Source organism: Aegilops tauschii, chromosome 2, assembly GCF_002575655.3.
Source record: "Aegilops tauschii subsp. strangulata cultivar AL8/78 chromosome 2, Aet v6.0, whole genome shotgun sequence".
NCBI classification, from domain to species: domain Eukaryota; kingdom Viridiplantae; phylum Streptophyta; class Magnoliopsida; order Poales; family Poaceae; genus Aegilops; species Aegilops tauschii.
The window spans coordinates 77184315-77205421 of NC_053036.3; the positions used below are offsets into that span (position 1 = coordinate 77184315).

General features: G+C 45.1%; 3 protein-coding genes across 6 annotated transcripts; 2 read left to right on the plus strand and 1 right to left on the minus strand.

Annotated features, from left to right (window-relative positions):
* The first annotated feature begins 1680 nt into the window (after nt 1–1680).
* On the plus strand, nt 1681–5203 carry LOC109767865 (uncharacterized). 3 transcript variants are annotated; one of them, XM_073508018.1, is made up of 5 exons: nt 1681–1828; nt 1912–3473; nt 4304–4421; nt 4504–4578; nt 4759–5203. In XM_073508018.1, exons 1-2 carry the CDS (start codon nt 1727–1729, stop codon nt 2095–2097), a joined length of 288 nt encoding a protein of 95 aa, XP_073364119.1. In that variant the 5' UTR covers nt 1681–1726; the 3' UTR covers nt 2098–3473; nt 4304–4421; nt 4504–4578; nt 4759–5203. The 3 variants fall into 3 exon arrangements, with proteins under 3 accessions (XP_073364119.1, XP_073364118.1, XP_040257589.1); XM_073508017.1 differs by having other exon boundaries at nt 1906–3473; nt 4759–5200; XM_040401655.3 differs by lacking the exon at nt 1681–1828 and having other exon boundaries at nt 3189–3473; nt 4759–5026.
* Nucleotides 5204–13543: 8340 nt separating this feature from the next.
* On the plus strand, nt 13544–15483 carry LOC109786951 (inactive beta-amylase 9). 2 transcript variants are annotated; one of them, XM_020345515.4, is made up of 3 exons: nt 13544–13844; nt 13938–14432; nt 14521–15483. In XM_020345515.4, exons 1-3 carry the CDS (start codon nt 13620–13622, stop codon nt 15385–15387), a joined length of 1587 nt encoding a protein of 528 aa, XP_020201104.1. In that variant the 5' UTR covers nt 13544–13619; the 3' UTR covers nt 15388–15483. The 2 variants fall into 2 exon arrangements, with proteins under 2 accessions (XP_020201104.1, XP_073364120.1); XM_073508019.1 differs by having other exon boundaries at nt 13544–13841.
* Nucleotides 15484–15856: 373 nt separating this feature from the next.
* On the minus strand, nt 15857–19641 carry LOC109786963 (tubby-like F-box protein 6). The gene is made up of 6 exons (XM_020345526.4): nt 18999–19641; nt 18188–18275; nt 17978–18107; nt 17713–17850; nt 16403–16842; nt 15857–16128 (listed from the first exon to the last, which is right to left on the minus strand). Exons 1-5 carry the CDS (start codon nt 19329–19331, stop codon nt 16407–16409), a joined length of 1125 nt encoding a protein of 374 aa, XP_020201115.1. The 5' UTR covers nt 19332–19641; the 3' UTR covers nt 15857–16128; nt 16403–16406.
* Between the last annotated feature and the right edge of the window lie 1466 nt (nt 19642–21107).

Below are 21107 nucleotides of genomic sequence, written 5' to 3' on the forward strand. Positions count from 1 at the left end.
ATGACCTGCATGATAGATCTATCCCTGAGTTCATCCTGATCATAAGCATACTGCATTCTTAATGCGAGACAATCTTACTGCATTATATCCAAATCGCAGCTCGAGTGAAGGTCATTGAATTAAAATCTTCATGGTCAATAGATTCCACCCATGATTTTTGTTCCTGATACGAAGATGCTTTTTTTACAGATATGGATACATCATAAGCAAACCTGATAAAAGCACATATCTTGTTATAAAATTGAAAAGGAAAAATAGTGGCAATTAAAAATTTCCATAGTAACTGTAAACTGAGTTCTACATGAGAAGCCAATCATCTTACTTCTCGCAATTGTTTCAGAGAATCAAAGTAGCCCAAAGAAATACTTTAACTATTCAGACAAAAATCCTACAGATCTTGAGAAAAAAATAAAAATTTCCAAACATCCATGTTTTGAGCAGTATGACCGTGTGTTGCTTATTCACCTTGGCTGACATGGTTTGCTGCTCTAAGGCCGTGCATCCCCCGTGTCCTCCATGGTTTACTCCCCCAAATCCCCCAAGGTTTACTGCTCCTGTGGGCTTCTTCAGGGTAGAAAGTGAGGAAAAAAGAAAGAGAGAGAGAGACGGGAGAAGTGAAAGGAAAGAGACGCGCTCACCTGTGGTCAACCTACCCTGGCTCGACGCGCCAGAAGCGTCTCCATGACGAACAAGGGCCGGCCTGCTTCTCCCGCAAGTCGCCGGTCCCCATCCATCTTGCGAGCAGCTCCACCCCACCAAGACAAGCACTGCCACCGCTGCTTCTTTTCCCTGTCGCCGTGTTCTCCTTGACTCGGGTCGCCCCACCGCAGGCCTCTCCTGCTTCTTCAACCGAACCGTGAAGATCTGGTCATCCCTGCTCTCCACGGATACGCCCGATCTAGAGCGTGTGTGGTCGCGTGGACGATGAAGAAAAGGAAGGCGAGGTGGATCTCCTACGGGAGAGAGGAGGAAGAGGAGGAGACGGTGGCGGCGGCTAGGAGGGAGTAAAAGTGAGGGAGGGGGAAGCCATGTACGTGCGTGCATTAGGTTTTTAGCTGTCCAACCCCAGACTCAGCCACTCGCCGACGCGGTGGGCGCTCAGCCACCCCGCTACTAGAAAAAGGGCTATAGATGGGATTGACACTAATGGCGCACCAGACAAGCGGTGCGCCATTAGTATATACTAATGGCGCATCACGTTCTGATACGTCATTAGAGTTGAAACTACTAATGGCGCACCAGGCGCAGGGTGCGCCATTAGTATCAAAAAAAAAATTTAACTAGTGCGCCTGTCCAAACATACTAATGGCGCATCCGGACACAACTAGTAATGGCGCACCTGGCCCAGGGTGCGCCATTAGTATCAAAAAAAATATTTTAACTAGTGCGCCTGTCCAAACATACTAATGGCGCATCCAGACACAGTGCGCCATTACTAGTTGTAACTAGTAATGGCGCACCTGTCTCAGGGTGCGCCATTAGTATCAAAAAAAAAATTTAACTAGTGCGCCTGTCCAAACATACTAATGGCGCATCCAGACACAGTGCGCCATTACTAGTAATGGCGCACCTGGCCCAGGGTGTGCCATTAGTATCAAATTTTTTTTAACTAGTGCGCCTGTCCAAACATACTAATGGCGCACCACCTGAAGGTGCGCCATTAGTAACTAGTGCGCCTTTCCTCTATCCTCTTCTCCCCTAAATAACCCCGCCGTACCGCTCTGCCATGGCCGCCGCCACACTCCGCTCCGCCCTCCTCTCCTCCTGCGCCCTCCGCCGGCTCGCCTCCGCCTCCGCGCCGCGCGCCCCCCGCCTCGCCCAGCCCAAGGTCTCCGGGCGAACTGATATACTAGATCGTCGCGCTTCTCACACTCGCGCTCACGGTTTCTGATCGGGGTTCTGCAGGTGCAGGGGTTCGCCCGGGCTCGCCGGTCCTACCCGGCCGTGTTCGCCGCCTCCGCCATGTCGACGTCGTCGGGGGCCAAGGAGGCGCCGGCCAACAACCCGGGCCTGCAGGCCGAGGTCGACCCCGCCACCAAGGGCTACTTCATGCAGCAGACAGTAAGCCGATCCTTCCCGTTTCCTGCTTCGTTTTAGCTGCCGATTGAGCGGGCATGCGTGGTATTGGATTCGAGTTTGCGCCTCCGTGGGTTTGATCTGTGGAGTGGAAGGGAGTTTTGTGGCTGGATTTGGCCGAAGCAATCTGTCGAACAGTTGGTGGTCCGTACGTGCTTGCTGTGGCAGGTTATAGAATTGGGAGAAAACAACACTTACCGAGGACTAAGTGATGGGTGTTGTTAGTTCCATGTGATAATTTCGAGCAGCGTTGTTGGTTTTGCAGCTGCAGTGTCAACTTAGCATCCCACTCTGTTTGGCCCAGTATTGCCGCTGTGCATATGTTTTATTACTGCACCACGTATGGTATGAAGTTGTTTCTGTGGAATGCTGGAAACTGTGTGTATGTGTAGGATATGCAATTCATCGTAGGCTTTCATGGGGTTACATTTTCGACAGGGCTGCTTTCAATGCTTTGCAATAGGCTCAGGAAATTCTTAGTGTTAATGCACCAGGCCATGAAACTTCATTTGTTCTGCAATTGGTCGAACAGTCGGTGGACCAGCTTGTTACTAGCAGTATTTCAGGTTGTCCCAGTCGGTTGCTGTTGCCATAATGAATTATTTTCTCTCTTCTTCTTTTTTTGTCCCAGCTTGTACACTAAATCCACTTTACTAAAGATTTTTTTGGCTAATTCTTTAGGCTTCCTTGGTAGTGTAGATTCAAGAAAATTTTATAAAATTTATTCATTCTTTCTTCACTTTTTTTTTATTTGTATGTTCTCTACTGTTGAGTTAATTTAGTTGCAACCATAACAAGTATGCTCTGTATTCAGTTCAGCTAACAGTTTTTGTAGTTATTGTTAAAATAAACTGCTTTTTTAAGTAAGGGAAAATGTTCCCATTGTTTTATTTCATTAACCATATACATATATATAGAAAATTTATTCTAATTTGTTGTCCTTAATTGCCGAAGGAGCCTTTTTTGGGTACATGCTACGCAATTTTCATATGTATAACTGTAATGAACATACAGTACTGGAAAATTTTATCTGTGAGTTGCATGACGACAATGTTAGATCCCTTACCATTTTTAACTTTGTATGCATGAACAGATGAACACTCAATACAGTAATTTTCATATTTGGGAGGTGTAATTTTTAAAACTAGTGACAATGGGAAATCCTTATCGGTGTTCTTTTATGTCTTATCTAGTTAACATAACATAGTGTTAGTTGGAGAACCCATGATGGGAACAATTACGTTCCCTTGAATTACTGGGCTAAATATGCTCCTTTTTTGCAATTGCCAGCTTGAAAAGCTCATAAATGCTAATTCAACTGAGGTTGATTGGGAACGTTCCTTCTATTTGAATTTAGTCGCTCACACGTCATATACTGTCACAGTGGCATTGTGCAGGTATGTTTCTGTGGCACTTCTGCTAAGATCTTACAAGCTTTGTATGCTCTGAACAATTAGCTATAACTATGCATAAGAACAACTGCAAACCTTTTTGGGTGATCTATTGAGGTGTTATGGCTGGTGTGCGAGACACTGGAGTTGAGACATATATTCAGGAGGCGCCACCGTATAGAAGAGGTGTAATAACGGTGGTGCAGAGTGTGTGTGTGTGTGTTCAGCATCGATGTGGCCTTGTGTTGAGCTGTAGGCTATATAAGCCAGTCTGTACCTAGAGAATGGTTAAGCTGAACAAATGAGAGAAATCTACCAATTAGCCTCCTACTCTCAGTTATTCCTCTTCTTCTCCAAGCCTTCGTGTTTACTATCTTCATTGCGTCTTGGCAGATCGCCAATGGCAACGGGGTGCTAAATGAAGTAAATCCTTATATTAATACAACACTTTTGGTCTGTTAGCTATAGTCAGTTAAAGAACTCCCCAGATTTTTGGTTCATAGTTTCTCACCCTTTATCAAAATCTGAGACGGTTGGCAAATAATGATTGTCATGTCATCTAATTCCGTATTGAAACAGCATTCTCTGTTTCAACTAAATGTTGCGAAACGGGTCTGGGTTGTTGGTACAATCACACTTTTTTCATTAGCTGGCTGAACAATTTGTGACCACAAATTTATCTTTCAGCTTGAGTTTGCCCTGGAATGTTAAGGGACTCACAAATCTTAGAGTGCCAGTAGTATCAATTGTCATGCACAACAAAACCTTTTTTTTCATAACTCCCCTCAGTAATATTTAATGGTTGGTTATGTGCTTCTTCTAATCTACTTCCATAGTATCAGCAATCTTCGCAATCGTGCAGACAAAAGCAAGCGGTTGCCTCCAATTTACAAGGTTTCAAAAACTGTATATGCATCCCCTAGCCGTGTAAATTTCCGCCTTGATCAAAGAAAGGTAATTTTTTTCTGGCATCATCTTTTCAGAGAGACTGCCTTTCAATATAAATAATCTGTCGTAACTCACATCCCTTTAATAGGCTGTAGAGACAGTACCTGCATATCCGAACATTTATTTCTCAGTTGATGACTTCGATGATCCTTTTGATGCTGTGGTGAGTTCTGATTTACTTCTCCCAAAAATTACATAACATTGTGTTCTGGCAATACTTTGCAAATATTGTAGATGCCTGCGGTTTTATCACTGATGTTCCGTGGTTTTCCTTCAGATGGCTTTGACCATATACTTTCTAAGTTAACCATAAAGAGTAAAGTGATCTTGTAAATTTGAGCAGGTTTTGTCAGACCCAGAACACTGCTATTGTGTGATTCTCAATGCGCATGATGGGGCAGCATTTCCTGAAGAAAGCGAATCAAGCAATGTCGGTTCAAATATACAATCTGGGATCAACTCTGGGAGCAGTGGAGAGAACCCACCAAAGGTTCACTCTCTTCCTAAATGAAGGTTTCATCGTGATGACCGCAGCTCTCTTCTATGTGATGGTAGTTTAGATGATCGATATCGACTTGTAATGTGAAGACAAACTCGCGGTCTCGAGACTTGTAATATAATGTTCTATCTTTGTTCGGTCTTTTCAATTCGGAGACTAATATGATGAATTGTATTCGGAGACTAAAATGATGAATTGTATTCAGAGACTAATCTTCTATTGTATTCGATGAATCTGTTGTTGATGTGTGCTGTCTATATTTTGTCCAATTATACATTTTGTAACCTGTGCAAAAAACAGAAAATTAAAAAAAAACTAATATTCATACTAATGGCGCACTGTTTAGTGATGCGCCATTAGTATCCTCTGGCGCATCACTAAACAGTGCGCCAATGGCGCATCACTAAACAGTGCGCCATTAGTATGCCGAAGTTACTAATGGCGCATCCAGTTGTGGTGCGCCATTAGTATGCCAAAACACCTGGGTATAGATGGCCCCCTGGTGGCATACTAATGGCGCACTGTTGTATATACTAATGGCGCATCTGGGGTGCGCCATTAGTATACCAGATAATTAATGGCGCACCAGTGGTGCGCCATTAGTAAAATATACTAATGGCGTGCTACTAATGGCGCACCACTAATGCGCCATTAATAGCCAAATTAGGTGCGCCATTAGTAGGCCTTTTCCTAGTAGTGCCCACTGCTTCTTGGCCCCACAAACGAGCGAGCCCACCGGTCATGCAGTCTCAGCCGAAGCCTCTGCCGCTGTGCATGCAAAAGAGATGGACGGCTGACCAACTGACAACACGGTAAAAGGAGCGACAGTAAATTGATCGTGGGGTGGAACTCAAATTGACGTGCTACAAGTGAGATTCTCAATTGTAAAAAGGGTCTGAAACACTTATTCGGGAAGGGGAGAAATAATACCCTTTTTGTGAAGGGAGCAAATATGATGTAAAATACAATTGCATGAATAGGTATGAACTGAGATAAAACAGTTTTTAATGAAAAGACAAAACTACTTGCCTGGTGCCTTTTCTATGTGCCCATACAGGAAGTGACCACCCAAAAGATTGATCTCTTGTGATCTTACGCCTATTGCACAGGGTCAGTATTTGCATCTGGCTCCATCCATAAGCTGAAAGAAAGCCAAAAGACACTATTTTAACGATCGTACATGAAGCCCTGAACCAATTTGATTACAAGTGCAGAAAAGGATGCTCAATCATGTCTTCTCTTAAAACCATAATGGTAGGACAGATAAATATAGCATGCGAATCTTAATCCTGGTACAATCGATTATAGAAATAACAAAGGGGTGAAGAGCTCAAGAATTAACATGTCACCCTTCAGTCATTCACTACAACGAACAACCGTCTTCATAAACCACAACTTGAAATCCTCTAGATAGTCCCGTTTAAAGAAAGTAAAAATGAACAACCTTCGGATGGCAGAGACAAAAAAATAGCTCAAGTGATGCAGCCATAGTCCGATGTCCATGTATTGTCGCATAGTTGTACTTTTCGAAGCATCTACAGTTCAAACTCAGAAAACCATTTTTTCCCTTTGTCACACATTGGTTGTCACTGTGTAAGTTTTAGCCGTAATTGTAAATGCCATGCCATATAAAAGAAAAAACAAAGAATGTCTAATACCCATCGCTTGTTCAAATCCTTTAACCAAAACAAGAACAAATTTTCTCATCTATGTTACTGCCATCAATGGTCATTTCTATTTAGAATAGCAGAGGCAGACATCCTACGTTGTCAACAAATTTAATAGTTTCGTTTTACACAAATAGCTGATGAAAGGTTTCGTTGCCAACAAATAGAACTTCAGTAGGTAGCAGCGCTGTATCAAAGGATTTATAGAAGCGGGAATAACCAACCAAAATAGAGAATCACATATTCAGCAGATAAATATAAATATGTCTATACAAAACAAATGGATATGGTTCTCGATAGTTCTGGGCACACAGGATAAATTGCAAGCTTGTTTATGTGCTTTATTACCTTTTGAGCTTCTATCAAGAGAATTCTTCAAGTCCTTTGCTTAGAGCAGCACCGTCATCTTGTGCCATATACTCTGAACATTACCATATCATGTCTAAAACAATGCAATTGGATACATGGGTATGTAATTTCGTTGACCAACTTTAATGTCAATAGCACAATGTTTTGTATTAATTAATCTCCACAAACTGCCAGGCTTCCTTGGGAGGAAAGCATAAATTGTTTAGCTCAATCAGAAGAAACAGGTGATTCACTCATGATTAGTGTGGAACACATAACTGCCGAGCAACAAAACCTTGAATAGCTTTATAGGTGCAACAGTCCATCAAAGCCAACAAAATCGAACTACTCGTTGTAGTGGTGGCGCCGGGCTAAAATAAAAGAGGAGAAAACAAACTTGCAAAAGTCGGAAACAACAAGCCAAAAGCTAAACGCGTGCATGTTTCAACTATACGTACCGAATACGACAAAGTTTTTCAATTTTAAATGATGTTCTTAATCTAAACAATTATACACTGCAAGCTCTTGTTTTGAGATCCGATATTATGACGCCTATGCTCGATTTTGTCTGGATCACACCAAATCAAATGCTAGAAGTTTGGAAATAAAGAATGACCACCACATCAAAGATCTGATGTTTCCGATACACACGGAAAAAATTACTTTTGAAGCCACAATTTAAGGTTGCAGCCAGCTCGTGGTATAATTTAACCCAATAATATTAATAAATATGACTACATTGAGATCTAAAGGAATACCGGACCCATAGGTAACTTGGTTAGCGGCTTTTCTACTTCAGCACCCATTTGAAAGGAGCTCAACAAAGAATTTCACAATTTCTCAACACCTTCGAGAAAAAATAGAATGGCTTAAATGGTAATAACACTTGAATGAACAGAATCGCGGAGATAAATATTCAAACTTGGTAAATGGTCAAAAAACTATGGATGTTGGAAAACCATGTACCCACAAAAATATTCCCCAACCTTTAAGAATACCATACCCTCGAAGAAATCAAGAGTAACACAATAGAACTAACTTTATTTATATCTACCTACAAAATGCAAAATTAGCAAGATATTTGTCATGCACATCTCAGAAACTTTCTCTGCATGCCGAGGCCATTTTTCTCAGCAGCCATTCACAACTACAGCTAATTACAGAGTGGCAAGAATGACCTGCATGATAGATCTATCCCTGAGTTCATCCTGATCATAAGCATACTGCATTCTTAATGCAAGACAATTTTACTGCATTATATCCAAATCACAGCTCGAGTGAAGGTCATTGAATTAAAATCTTCATGGTCAATAGATTCCACCCATGATTTTTTGTTCCTGATACGAAGATGCTCTTTTTACATATTTGGATACATCATAAGCAAACCTGATAAAAGCACATATCTTGTTATAAAATTGAAAAGGAAAAATAGTGGCAATGAAAATTTTCCATAGTAACTATAAACTGAGTTCTACATGAGAAGCCAACCATCTTACTTCTCGCAATTTTTTCAGAGAATCAAAGTAGCCCAAAGAAATACTTTAACTATTCAGACAAAAATCCTATAGATCTTAAGAAAAAAAAATCAAAACATCCATGTTTTGAGCAGTATGACCGTCTGTTGCTTATTCACCTTGGCTGACATGGTTTGCTGCTCTAAGGCCGTGCATCCCCCGTCTCCTCCATGGTTTACTCCCCCAAATCCTCCATGGCTTACTGCTCCTGCGGGCTTCTTCCGGGTAGAAAGTGAGGAAAAAAGAAAGAGAGAGAGAGAGAGAGAGAGAGAGAGAGAGAGAGACGGGAGAAGAGAAAGGAAAGAGACGCGCTTACCTGTGGTCGACCTGCCCTGGCTCGTGGCGTCAGAAGCGTCTCCATGACGAACAAGGGCCGGCCTGCTTCTCCCGCAAGTCGCCGATCCCCTTCCATCTTCCGAGCAGCTCCACCCCACCAAGACGAGCGCTTCCACCGCTGCTTCTTTTCCCCGTCGTCGGGTTCTCCTCGGCCCCACCGCAGGCCTCTCCTGCTTCTTCAGCCGAACCGTGAAGATCTAGTCATCCCTGCTCTCCACGGAGACGCCCGATCTAGAACGCGTGTGGTCGCGTGGACGATGAAGAAAAGGAAGGCGAGGTGGATCTGCTACGGGAGAGAGGAGGAAGAGGAAGAGACGGCGGCAGCGGCTAGGAGGGGGTAAAGTGAGGGAGGGGAAAGCCATGTACGTGCATGCATTAGGTTTTCACCTGTCCAACCCCAGACCCAGCCACTCGCTGACGCCGTGGGCGCTCAGCCCACCCACTGCTTCTTGGCCCCACAAACAAGCGAGCCCACCGGTCATGCAGTCTCGACCGAAGCCTGTGCCGCTGTGCGTGCAAAAGAGATGAACGGTTGACTAGCTGACAACACGGTAAAAGGAGCGACAGTAAATTGATAGGGTGGAACACGTCGCGCGAGCGCAAGTGCGCTAGAACGACGGGCAGCGTAGCCAGGTTTATATGTTCGATTGGCGTACCTATGAACTCAAAGTAATATTAGATCCCTAAAAGCTAGAGAAGTATCCTTATTATTCATAACACTTGATCCTTAGATCTTTTTAGGGGTCAAGAATCATCTTCCAAACTAAGTAAGGTTGGCGTAAATGTTTGGTGAAAGGAAATCCACAGAGAGTCACACGTGCAAAGCTTTCACGGGGACTGGGTAACGAGAATGTCCACATAGTCTGGTTTCTATAAGAACACAGACCATATGTCTGGAACACATTTGAATATGTTGTGATATGCTTAGTAACACAGTAAAATATGCAACACGACTTCTAGAGATAGCTATGATATTTCAATATGAACTATAGAGTGTGCAGAAGTTGACAACAACTTATTAAACACACTGCAATTTTTTGCTTGCTTATACCTTACGATACATTCGAAACCTCAATATTGATATATTTTTAGATTGTATGTTTTTTATCTCTACCAAGAAGTAACATATATGTGCACCATTCTATTCATTACCATGTACAGAGTATTCACAAGTTGCCAACTAGTCATTTAACACATCGGATTTTTATGTTTGCTTATATCTACTCTAAGAACCTCGATGGGGATATTTGTTCTCTAACAAGATTTTGTAGAGATCTTTAGCGCGAGATGTAACATGTGTGTGTGTGCGCGCGCGCGCAATATAACATTATAACTAATGCATGTGTCACAAATTAGACTGTCGAGGCATGCTTTCTTGCATTTAAGGGATTTTGTTTTAACTAAATATATTTTCAGTGGATGTTTTAAAAATGAAAACTTGCATGACTTATATACAAAGTACCATTTTAGTTTGCCATTGTACAAGTGTATATTTAATGATAGACGTTAGAATTGTATAACATGATAAATCATATATTAATATTAACCACAATTGTATTATGTTAATAATGATAAATAATAGTAAATACAAATTAAAAATATTGTCTTATAAAATTAAAATACAAACAAGTATATAGGTTTAATATAAACACAATATTCACTCACATGTGTTTTCAAAAGTTGTGCACAACAGTCGAGCTTGTTGATCTGTTGATGACACACTCAATTACAACTCACTCTGATCAAATAGCACTCAGGTATAGGATTTCCAGCGGAAAGGTAGCCTTGCTCACTTCTTTACCCTTGTACGCACAAATCTAGCTCATAGCAGCACTTTCGAGTTCGGTTACTTAAGTACAGAGATTGAACAACTTAGCGCGGGAAGTCTCATATCTTTTCTTAGCGCGGGAAATTTTACAATATTCAACGACAATAATGTCACAGATTTTTATATATCTAACTCTTCAAAAATTGATTGGATTTTCTTAGTAGTCACTGCTACGTAGGCATGAGCTCTTCAACATGGTTGGTGGACGTAAGATCACATGATTAGTAAAATGTGGTTAGAGGGAAAACTAGTCGGCGTTGTTATAAGGTTGGTAGTGTTTTGTAGCTCCCCCGACTCTATTAGAGGGTATCTGTTGGGGGAAACATGATTATGCATGGCTGACGGCAATCCAGGTGAAGTGCCTTGCAAAGTGGAGAACATGATGAATATGTTAGAATAAGATTTAATAAAGTTAACACCTACCATTTTAGATGGGTTTATATTTCGAGATCAAGTTGTTATAAATCCTAACTTGTAACTTGACATTGTGCAATATATACAAAAGGCTTAGCCTGATTTTTAAAATTAAAAAAAAGTTACTCCATTCTTTCCAATAAATGAAATCAGAAGTAGAGTATGTCCAGCAAAACACACCACCACCTCAAGCAATTTCAACATCATGCAAAATATGCCACCAAAAAAATATTAAGTTCGGTAGCGAGCGACAACCTAAACCCAACAACAAGACAGAGCAAAAGCTTAACAGGACACCAGTATCAATCCTATTCTTTCTTCATGCTTCTCTTGTTGAAAAAAGGAAAGAAGCTTTCATCAGCATCCACATGAGCTCGGGCTTCAACCAGTTAGCCTTGGGATGCATGCCGTCCAACTTCCTCATACTCTAAAATTTCAATTTTGACATACCCCGTAGCTTTGCGCGGTGTTTCAGCTTTAGTAGTTTGTGGACGACTTCCATTGAAGAGAACTCCACAAACTAATCCAGCGTAGAATTCTAAAAGCAACATCAACATGTTGAGAGGGCAATTTTTTATGAAAACAAGCTATATTACGCACTTTCTGGATTTCATCTCTTCCCATGATGACCTTTACGCCGACCATTGAAACAAGCAACTATGCACATCTTACTATGTTCCAGATCTATTTTGCTAGAGGGCATTCAATGAATAAATGATAAATGGATTCATTTTCGCTGTAGACAAGACAGATTTCCTCGCAAATACCCCCCCCCCCTTCCCCCATCCAACAATGTCTTAATATGCTTTTAATCAGCACTAACCAGAGAAATGTTTTCACTTGGATGGGGTTTTACAATGTCCAACGAATCCAAAAGGTACAAACCAAACACTCTGCATAGCTTATACCTCCCAAACGTATCCCTAAGTTTTGCTATGTCCATGCTACTTTTATACTACTAGATGACCCGTTGCGCCAATTGGCGTAGAGAGTATTTGAAGGACTTTTTTATCAACTATCTGCAAATGATTATGTTCATAATGCGGAATTTCTCATTTGTTGCAACCGACAAGGCAAAAGCTTCTACCGCTGAGCTTTTTTGTTACCACGACGATTGGCGGAAGTAGCGACCAAGAGGTGGTTCGAAGCAAATGATGTGTTACTGGCAAAGTTAGAGCTGGAACCAGCTTTTGGTTTTGCTACAACCGGGTAAGCCGAAGCTGGAACCAGCAAACGGTTTTGCTGCATCGTCGCAGTGTTATTCTGCGGCGATGACGACGGAGCACGTGATCTATTACAACCGGGAAATCCAGAGCTGGAACCAGCATGTGGTTTTGCTGCAATCGGCTGAGTGATTTTTGCGGCGGCGACGACGGAGCACGTGATCTATTACAACCGGGAAATCCAGAGCTGGAACCAGCATGTGGTTTTGCTGCAATCGGCTGAGTAATTTTTGCGGCGGCGACGTTGAATCCATGTGTTTTGTTGCAACCAGGAACCGCATAAGTTTCCACTAGTAATCTGTTTTGCTACAACCGGCAAATCCAGAGCTGGAACCGGCATGTGATTTTGCTTCATTGTCCGTTTTGTTTTCTGTGGCGATGACAACGGACGTTCTCATTTGTTGCAACCGACAAGTAAAAAGCTTCTACCGCTGAGCTTTTTTGCTACCAAGGTGAAATGGTGCCCGATGACGATGACCGCGACGAGTTTCGACGAATAGGATCGGTGCACCAAGCTGCAACGGCGAGATGCATGGGGCTGCTGGATGTGGCGTCCATAGATGCTGGGGGAGGCGAGCTCCCGTGTTGGGACTGGGGCGAGTGCACGGCGTGGCGAGGTCTTGCCAGAGATGTGAGGCGCCGGTCTGCTGCAAGCCGCGAGCTCCCGCCAGAGTCGCGTGACAAGCGTCGTCGGCGAGCCTCGATGAGCAGCGTCGTGGGGACGAGGCAAGGAGGAGAGGGCGGGAACGGGTGTTGTGGGGCGCGTGGGAGAGGGGCGACTGCCATGCGGCGACCTACGTGCGGAGGAGAAGTCGCCGAGGGGGGGCGGCCTGGGTGGATAGAAATACAACGGCACGGCTTGGGACGGGTCAATCTGATGGCCGGCGTGCGACCGGCAGAAACGTTGGGACGCGCGCCAACGCCTAGCATTGCCCAGAAATTTCTCTAGCAATGTACTCCCTCCGTCCCAAAATAAGTGTCTCAACTTTGTACTAACTCTAGTACAAAGTTGTACTAAGGTTGAGACACTTATTTTGGGACGAAGGGAGTACGTAGTACTTTCTGTAAAACTCCTCTGTTTCTCATTTGTCCTAAATGGACGTTGATGCTCCCTTTGAGACTTTTTTTAGGGTCCCTTTGAGACTCTTTGGAAGGTAAAACTTATGGATCAGGGGCACTAATAATAGCACGGCGCCCCATTTCCAAAGATTTCCTGAAGTTAAACATAGTCCCCACGTTCTGTCCACCCCTTTTCTTTGCCCTTTCCCGCCAGCAATCCCCATAAATACTCCCCGCCGACCAACGGATGCTAGGCTCAACACGCCGAAGGAAAGCGTCCCCGATCAAGTTCCCCAACCGGGATTGATTGCCATCCATGGATGCCCTGCAAACGCAACACGCCGCCGCGGCAGCGTCGCCGGCGGCGAGGCGCCTCCGGGGAGGAGGAGCCGGGCACGCTGCGCCTCGGAGGGTGGAGTTCGGACGGCCGCGGCGCGGCGGCAGCGCGAGGGACGTCCTGAGCGTCGCCGGGCCCGGCCGCTTCTCCGTCCAGGCCGCCGGCGCCGTCGTCCAAGGCGGCACCAAGAACAGCCGCGATGTGGTGGGTGGTGGTGCTTAATTGCAGAATGGGCTTCAACTAATTAAGGCGCGAATTATTTTGACGGTTGGAACGCTGCGTGCATGATGATGTCAGGTGGAGGACGTGGGCGCGGTGCGGCTGTTCGTGGGCCTGCCGATCAACTCGGTGACGGACGGCGCGACGGTGAACAGCGCCAGGGGCATCGAGGCCGGGATGCGCGCCGTGAAGCTCCTGGGCGTGGACGGCGTGGAGCTGCAGGTGTTCTGGTCCGTGGTGCAGCCGGAGTCGCCGGACAAGTTCTCGTGGACCGGGTACCGCGCCGTGGCCGACATGGCCCGCGACGAGGGCCTCAGCCTCCGGGTCTCCCTCCGCATCCACGGCTCGCCGGGCGGCAGCGTCCCCAAGCTCCCGTCCTGGGTCGGCGCCGCCGCCGCCAAGGACCGCGACATCCTCTTCACCGACGGCGCCGGCGGGCGCCACGAGGACTGCCTCTCCTTCGCCGTCGACGAGCTCCCCGTGCTCGCCGGCATGTCCCCCCTCCAGCGCTACGAGGCCTTCTTCCGCAGCTTCGTCGACGCCTTCGACGACCTCTTCGAGTCCACCATCACCGTACGGAATCAATCACGACAACTTAATCAGCCAATGTCTCCATTTTGTCATGCATTTTAAACTAGTAGGGTCGACCGATGGTGCTCAGGACGTGACGGTGGGGCTGGGGCCGAACGGCGAGCTCCGGTACCCGTCGTACCCGCCGGGGAGCGACGTGACGCAGTTCATCGGCGTGGGCGAGTTCCAGTGCTACGACAAGTACATGCTGGCGCAGCTGAGGCAGCACGCGGAGGCGCTGGGCAACCCGATGTGGGGCCTCGCCGGCCCGCACAACGCGCCGGGGTACGACGAGTCGCCGGACTCGAGCGAGTTCTTCCGCGACCACGGCTCGTGGGACAGCCCCTACGGCGATTTCTTCCTCTCCTGGTACGCCGGGAAGCTGCTCAGCCACGGCGACCGCGTCCTCGGCATGGCGAGCCGCGTGTTCGGCAGCAAGCCGGTGGAGCTGTCGGCCAAGGTGCCGTTCATGCACTGGTGGCACGGCGCGCAGTCGCGGCCGGCGGAGGCGGTGGCGGGGTTCTACAAGAGCAACAAGAAGAACGGGTACAGCCCGGTGGCCAAGGTGTTCGCGCAGCACGGGTGCACCATGGTGGTGCCCGGCATGGACGTGTGCATGAACAAGCAGCAGCGGAACACGGGGTCCAGCCCGGACAAGCTGCTGGTGCAGATCAAGAACGCGTGCCGGCGGCACGGCGCGCGCATCGCCGGCGAGAACGCGTCGCTGGTGATGACGCACACCAGCAGCTTCCCGCGGATCAAGAGCAACATCGTCACCGCGGAGCTGATGCGGCCGACCTTCTTCACCTACAGGCGGATGGGGGCCGAGTTCTTCTCGCCGGAGCACTGGCCGCCCTTCATGGAGTTCGTGCGCAGCGTCGTCTGCGGCGAGTGGGACGAGGACGACGAGACGGCCGCCGCCGTCTCCACCTACGACGAGCTGCCGCAGCCAGTTTGACGCTTTTTTAATCATCCATCAGCCCAGATGAGATGAGATATGAGATATGAATATATGATCCGACCCAATTATTAATAATTGGATCGAGAGTTCAAGTGTATATGAATTTCATATTTTTCTTCATTTGATGAGGCTGCTGTATTATGGTTATACTGTCTCAAGATGAGACTTTTTTCATAATAACTAAGAAGATATAGGTCACTGCAAATGCAAATGCAAATTTGTCAACTGATGTTGGAATTATCATGGGTCGTGTTAATTCAGTTCCCAGTTTTCCTGGCATCCATATCATTCAAAAATGTAATTGCCGCCACTGAATTTACGGTGAACCGAATTGCATCCCAGTTTGACATAATTCTCTAACCTTGCTGTTAAAAACTGATTCCAGATAGCCATAAAACATTAGTACAAATATTTCTATAATCGACAACTCAATGAGGTTGCTGGGTAACCGCAAACACAAAACACAAAAATAACTTGTTTTTTCATCTGCGACGAACCAGGTAGAAAATCATGCTTCTACCTGGGTATTTCCAATGCACATACAACGGGAGTAAAGAAAGTTGACTTTATCAGGAACAAATATAACCACACCCAGCTAGACTGATATTTACATTATGATATCATTTAACAGGACATCAGCCTCTACAACTACCTGTCCCCCTCCAGCTTCTCATATCGAGCATCAAATTCTGGATTATGCCAGCAACTCCCTTCTACACTCTATTGGTTGTTCGACACCTGCAGGTAAAATGGTGCTTCAAAGTCAGGTTTAATATAATGTATTTGTCAGGTAGGTGACACAATCTGCAGGTCAGATATCCTTAACACCCAGCAGAAATGCTGGATTGAAGCTAACTCTTCTTGTGTCTGAAGGTCTCTAGAAGTTCGAAGCAACTCGGATAAGCGTGTGACCAACTTCCAGATGTACCATTAACATATGACTCATCATCAAATTGTTCGTTTGATTGGCATGTCAGTAAACATGACACAAACAAGAAACTAAGAGACGCACCTCTTCATTCGCGCGCTAATTTGGTGTCGAAGCTGCTGAGGCAGATCGCAAATGCCTGAAACGCCGATACCGGGTAACGGTAGTCGAGTGTGAACAAGTCCTTCCCAATCTTACCAAACTGGAGGGTGGTGTCGTCATTCTCCTCGTTAGCTGGAGCACTCTCATCTGAAGCCACCAGCTGAAAGTTTTTCACTGATGCAACCGTCACCCGTCCGTGGAAGTTGAGGCACCAGCACCGCAGATGTTCGTGCCACCTGGGGGACTTGTTCTTAAGCACCAGCTTACTTTCCACTTGACTGGATAATGGAGTAATTGAGCTATCCATTCGAGATGATTTGGGATTGAAGAAAGGAAACGCAGTCTGTGTTGGAGCTGTTCCTCCTTGTTCAATTGCTGATACAGGGATAGATTCCATGATACAGTTCATTCTTCTTGGGCCCCTACAATAAGCAAATATGCCGTAACATAGTGTCTTAGTCATGCTTCTTACATGAAGAAATTTACACTAGTTACGTGATATAATTAGTTAGTCTCATGTGGTTTCGTTTCTCTGAAATGGAACCAGGGGCGAGGCCCCTGTTGATTGGGAAAAAAATAGTTAGTGGTGCTTCATACATGACATAATTACACTACTTATAAATGATAATAAGTACTTCCTCCGTCCCAAAATAAGTGTCTCAACTTTATACTAACTTTAATACGAAGTTGTACTAAGGTTGAGACACTTATTTTAGGACGGAGGGAGTATTAGTTAGTGGTGCTTCACACGTGACATAATTACAATACGTGATAAAAATTAGTTGGTGGCGCTTCCTATATGATAAAATGTTTTCTGTTGCATTATAAATAAACACATAGCTTTGTTTACCCACTACCAAGACATGAAGTCTAAACCTGATTTTACAAGATTTTGTATATTTCAGGTGAAATCACACTTAAGCAGCCCTGCCTCCTATGGTAATCCAGAAAACATCATTATCCCACTGTGGTTTTCGATCTGCTGATCTTCAGAAATTATAGGACACTTAAATAACATCGTTATTCCTCTTCAAAAAAAATATAATGCATTTAGATAACATCGTTATTCCACTGTGGCTTTGGATCTGCTGATTTTCAGAAATGGTAATGCATTTAAAGTTTATGAAGAGTAAGGCTGTTATCAGCATTGCAAATAGCAGTTACTGTGTTCTCAACATTTTTGGTCAGTAAATGGATTTGTATGCAAATAATATGGTCTTAGGATAACATAAAAAAATATGTGCGCACATCAAATTTACGTAATGGAAGGGTTACCGAATAAGATGGCATACCTAGATCCCAAAACATTCACTTCATAATTAATTTGTATAACTGGATAGTCGCCAGCAGGCCATCTCTTTGAAACCACAGGTCCAGCATGAGGTGGATGCGCATCATAGACAGTAAACTTCGTTCTCAAGAAATTCGATCTGTTCAGAAAAGAGGAAATGTTACTAAATAGGTTTATCTGCTTCAACATGCTGTTCTGATCTTATGTATGTCGCTGAAGAAACTAGGGCAACTCATAATTTTCAGATATAAATGCCAAACAATCACCTTAACTTGCCAACGCAGGTTTGACTCCCCTTTGACATATCAGTCTTGTCAAGTGAAATTAGATATTCGGTGCATGTTGGCCTATGGTATTTGCGTGCAGCAAATAGGAACTTCCCAGTATCAGCTAGCGCTGCACAAAGAAAAGGAAAAACTATTCATGAACAAAATAAGTAAAATCCAGACTGCATATGCCCAATGAGAAACGCATACCATCAGTCAGTCCAATGTAGAGGAAATATGTCTGAGTAGCCCGGTGCCTCCGAATGAAACATTTGATGGGAGCATCTCTTGGTCCAGGCTACATGTTAGAGAGGTAAAAGTAAGTTCAAAGCAAACAAATCTAGCAACAAAGCCACATGGTTTATAAAACTTGAATTAGGCATCACTGTTCTACAAAGGATGGTCAACTACATCTGAAGTATCTGACAACAAAGCTTTCCTATTAAACCCGTTTGACAACGACTGTTCGAACTGAATAACAGTTGACATTGGACATTTCATACTAAACCAGACAACCAGTCATTATTTACTAATCTGACTTTTCAAGTTTCTTCTCAATATAGACATATTTCGCGGTCTCAACTACTGTACTTTCTAGGATTAAATAAAAAAAAAAGAAAATGAAACAAACATGACAGAGTAGATGGGGCTACCCAACGTTAGAACTCTTTTCACACAGACCTTTCTTTGACATCTTCCAATCAGGAAAAAAGAAGGGTCGCTACGTTGCGTGAAATGGTGGACATCAAAAGGCGCTCACACAATTCTAAGAAAGAAAAACTGAACGCAATCGCCATAATTGAAGTTTGCGGCCAGACGTTTCATCAACTAATAGCTCTTGATTTACTACTAGACAATAGACAATCTCATCAACAGAGAAAAAATTTGGTGACTAATCTAAGAACTTAATATGAAGACCGGGCTGCCATTGAGTAGCAGCTGAATGAACAACAGCATGGATGGTGACCAGGGAGCGAGCGAGAGAGAGAGAGAGGGATTCAGAGTTGCCATGAGCGGCTACCTGCTTGAGAGAGATGGGGAAGGTGAGCCGCCCGGACACCTCGGGAACGCGGACGATCTCCCTGACAACACCCCTCCAGGTCCGGCAGACGCCGGCGCACGCCACCACGTCGCGGCGGCGCGGCCACCGCGGCTCCGACGCCTCGACCCGCGCCAGCACCTCCCGCAGGAGCTCCGGCGGCAGCTCCGCCCAGCAGCAGCCCTGCCGCGCGGCCTCCTCCTCCGTCGCCACCGCCGCCACCCGCCGGACGCCGCGCGCCGACGGAAGCGGCCGGCGCCGGGCGATGGCGTCCACCTCGCCCTTCATCTCCCGGACCATGCTCCTGAAAGACATCGCCTTCTCCGCCCGCCCCCGGCGGCCAAATCCGCCCAATCCCCCACCGAATCCTGCCAAGAAACCGCGGTTCCAAGCAATCCCACCAACTTATGGCACAAAAAAGGTGCCGCTGGGATGTCAACGGATTGCAATTCTCTGCAGCGGCGGCATCAATATGGCATGGACGGATGTGAGTGGGAGATGGTTGCTGCTGCCTTTGGGTAGCGGCTTGGTGATATGCGTGGAGGGAGACAGGGACAAGGATGTGGAGCAGTGAGGGAAAGAACAAGAATGCTCTACGAACAAATTTGTGCTTTGCCCAGTTGGCAGGGAAATTGTGCTGGTAGTAGGAGTGCTAATATACTCCGGCATCTCTGTCAGGACAAAGTGGGAGATTCTGGTAGGAGAAAGTTGGTTATGGCATTTTCCTCTGATGGCTTACCTGGTCAAATATAGTACTACTACTCCTACTAAGGTTCAGTAAATCAGTAAGATAAGACCATTTCTTATTTCTTTTTTTTGCGGGAAAAGATAAGCCCATTTTCATCATGTCAAAAAAATAGATAAGGCTATTTTCCTTTTCTTTTTTTCTTTTTTGGAAATTTTCCTTTTCTTTCTGAAGTGATAAGATCATTTTCCTTTGCTGAAAAAATGTGAGAGAAGAGGGAGGCAAACGTTCACACACGCACGCACAGTGGCGGAGCTTGACAAGGATCTATGTTGGGATTGGGGGGGGGGGGGGGGGGGGGGGCCAAAGACACATAAAAAAATTAACCAACTGCAACAAACCAGAATTTGCAGCCTCCAGGTAAATTTGTGTTTATATTATCCATATTGGTCGCAAAATACATATATAATTAGCAATATATATTTCATATAAGACAACAAACTAAACCAAAATGTACGACTTGTGTACATGAATATACCGCTCTACCTGAAGCTCCAAAGACATTCTCAGAGCCAATGAAGAACTACAAAAGGAGTGGTACTACAGATCAGCTTTTCGATCCCTCATGCTCTTGAATTCCGTTCAAATATCCTCAAAGTTGTACTTCTCTACGATTTTCGCTCTATGTGAACAACCAAGTTATTGGCAAGATCCCCATCTTCCATCATTCACCTTCTTCCAATTATCAAAACCATAAATCACAGCCCCCGAGTGACCGAGCCTGAAGTGAGCGTGCGTGGACGATGGTTTGATGGGCCATTAGCCCATTACTTAGATTATTACTAATACCTAGTAAAAAAATTACATCCGGGCTGGGGGGCCATGGCCCCCTCAGGTCTCTACATAGCCCCGCCATTGTACACACATACTCTTCACTGTGAACGCACGCACGTGCAGGCCATCTGTATGAGCACCTTCCACAGACTGAGTCAACAGATGTTGGTATTGACAAATTCACCACAACCGTCTCGTCACCTCCTGCTAAAAGAATATCTTACTTTATGAGACATGCATGTGTCGAAAATCATGGTGTTTAATTTCTTGTGGGGTAGGGGATACATCCACCCTCCTAACCATCCAGCATTCAGATTTTGATCTCTTCTCATGCCCTCAACGTCTCCACCATCCTTCCCGGACATCACACGGTGGGAGGAACCATGGATCAATCTTTCTTTGTAAGGTAGATTAAGTTTCTTTCGTTTTAGGGTCATGTATTGTTTATTTTTATTACCTCTTGTGTTGGAGGCGTTGTCACGCAAGAGTAATACAACCCTCATGGCTCCATTCGTGTCTTGTTTTATGACAGAAAAGTGGTGTCAAGTTTGTTTTGGTCCACGGGTTCGACG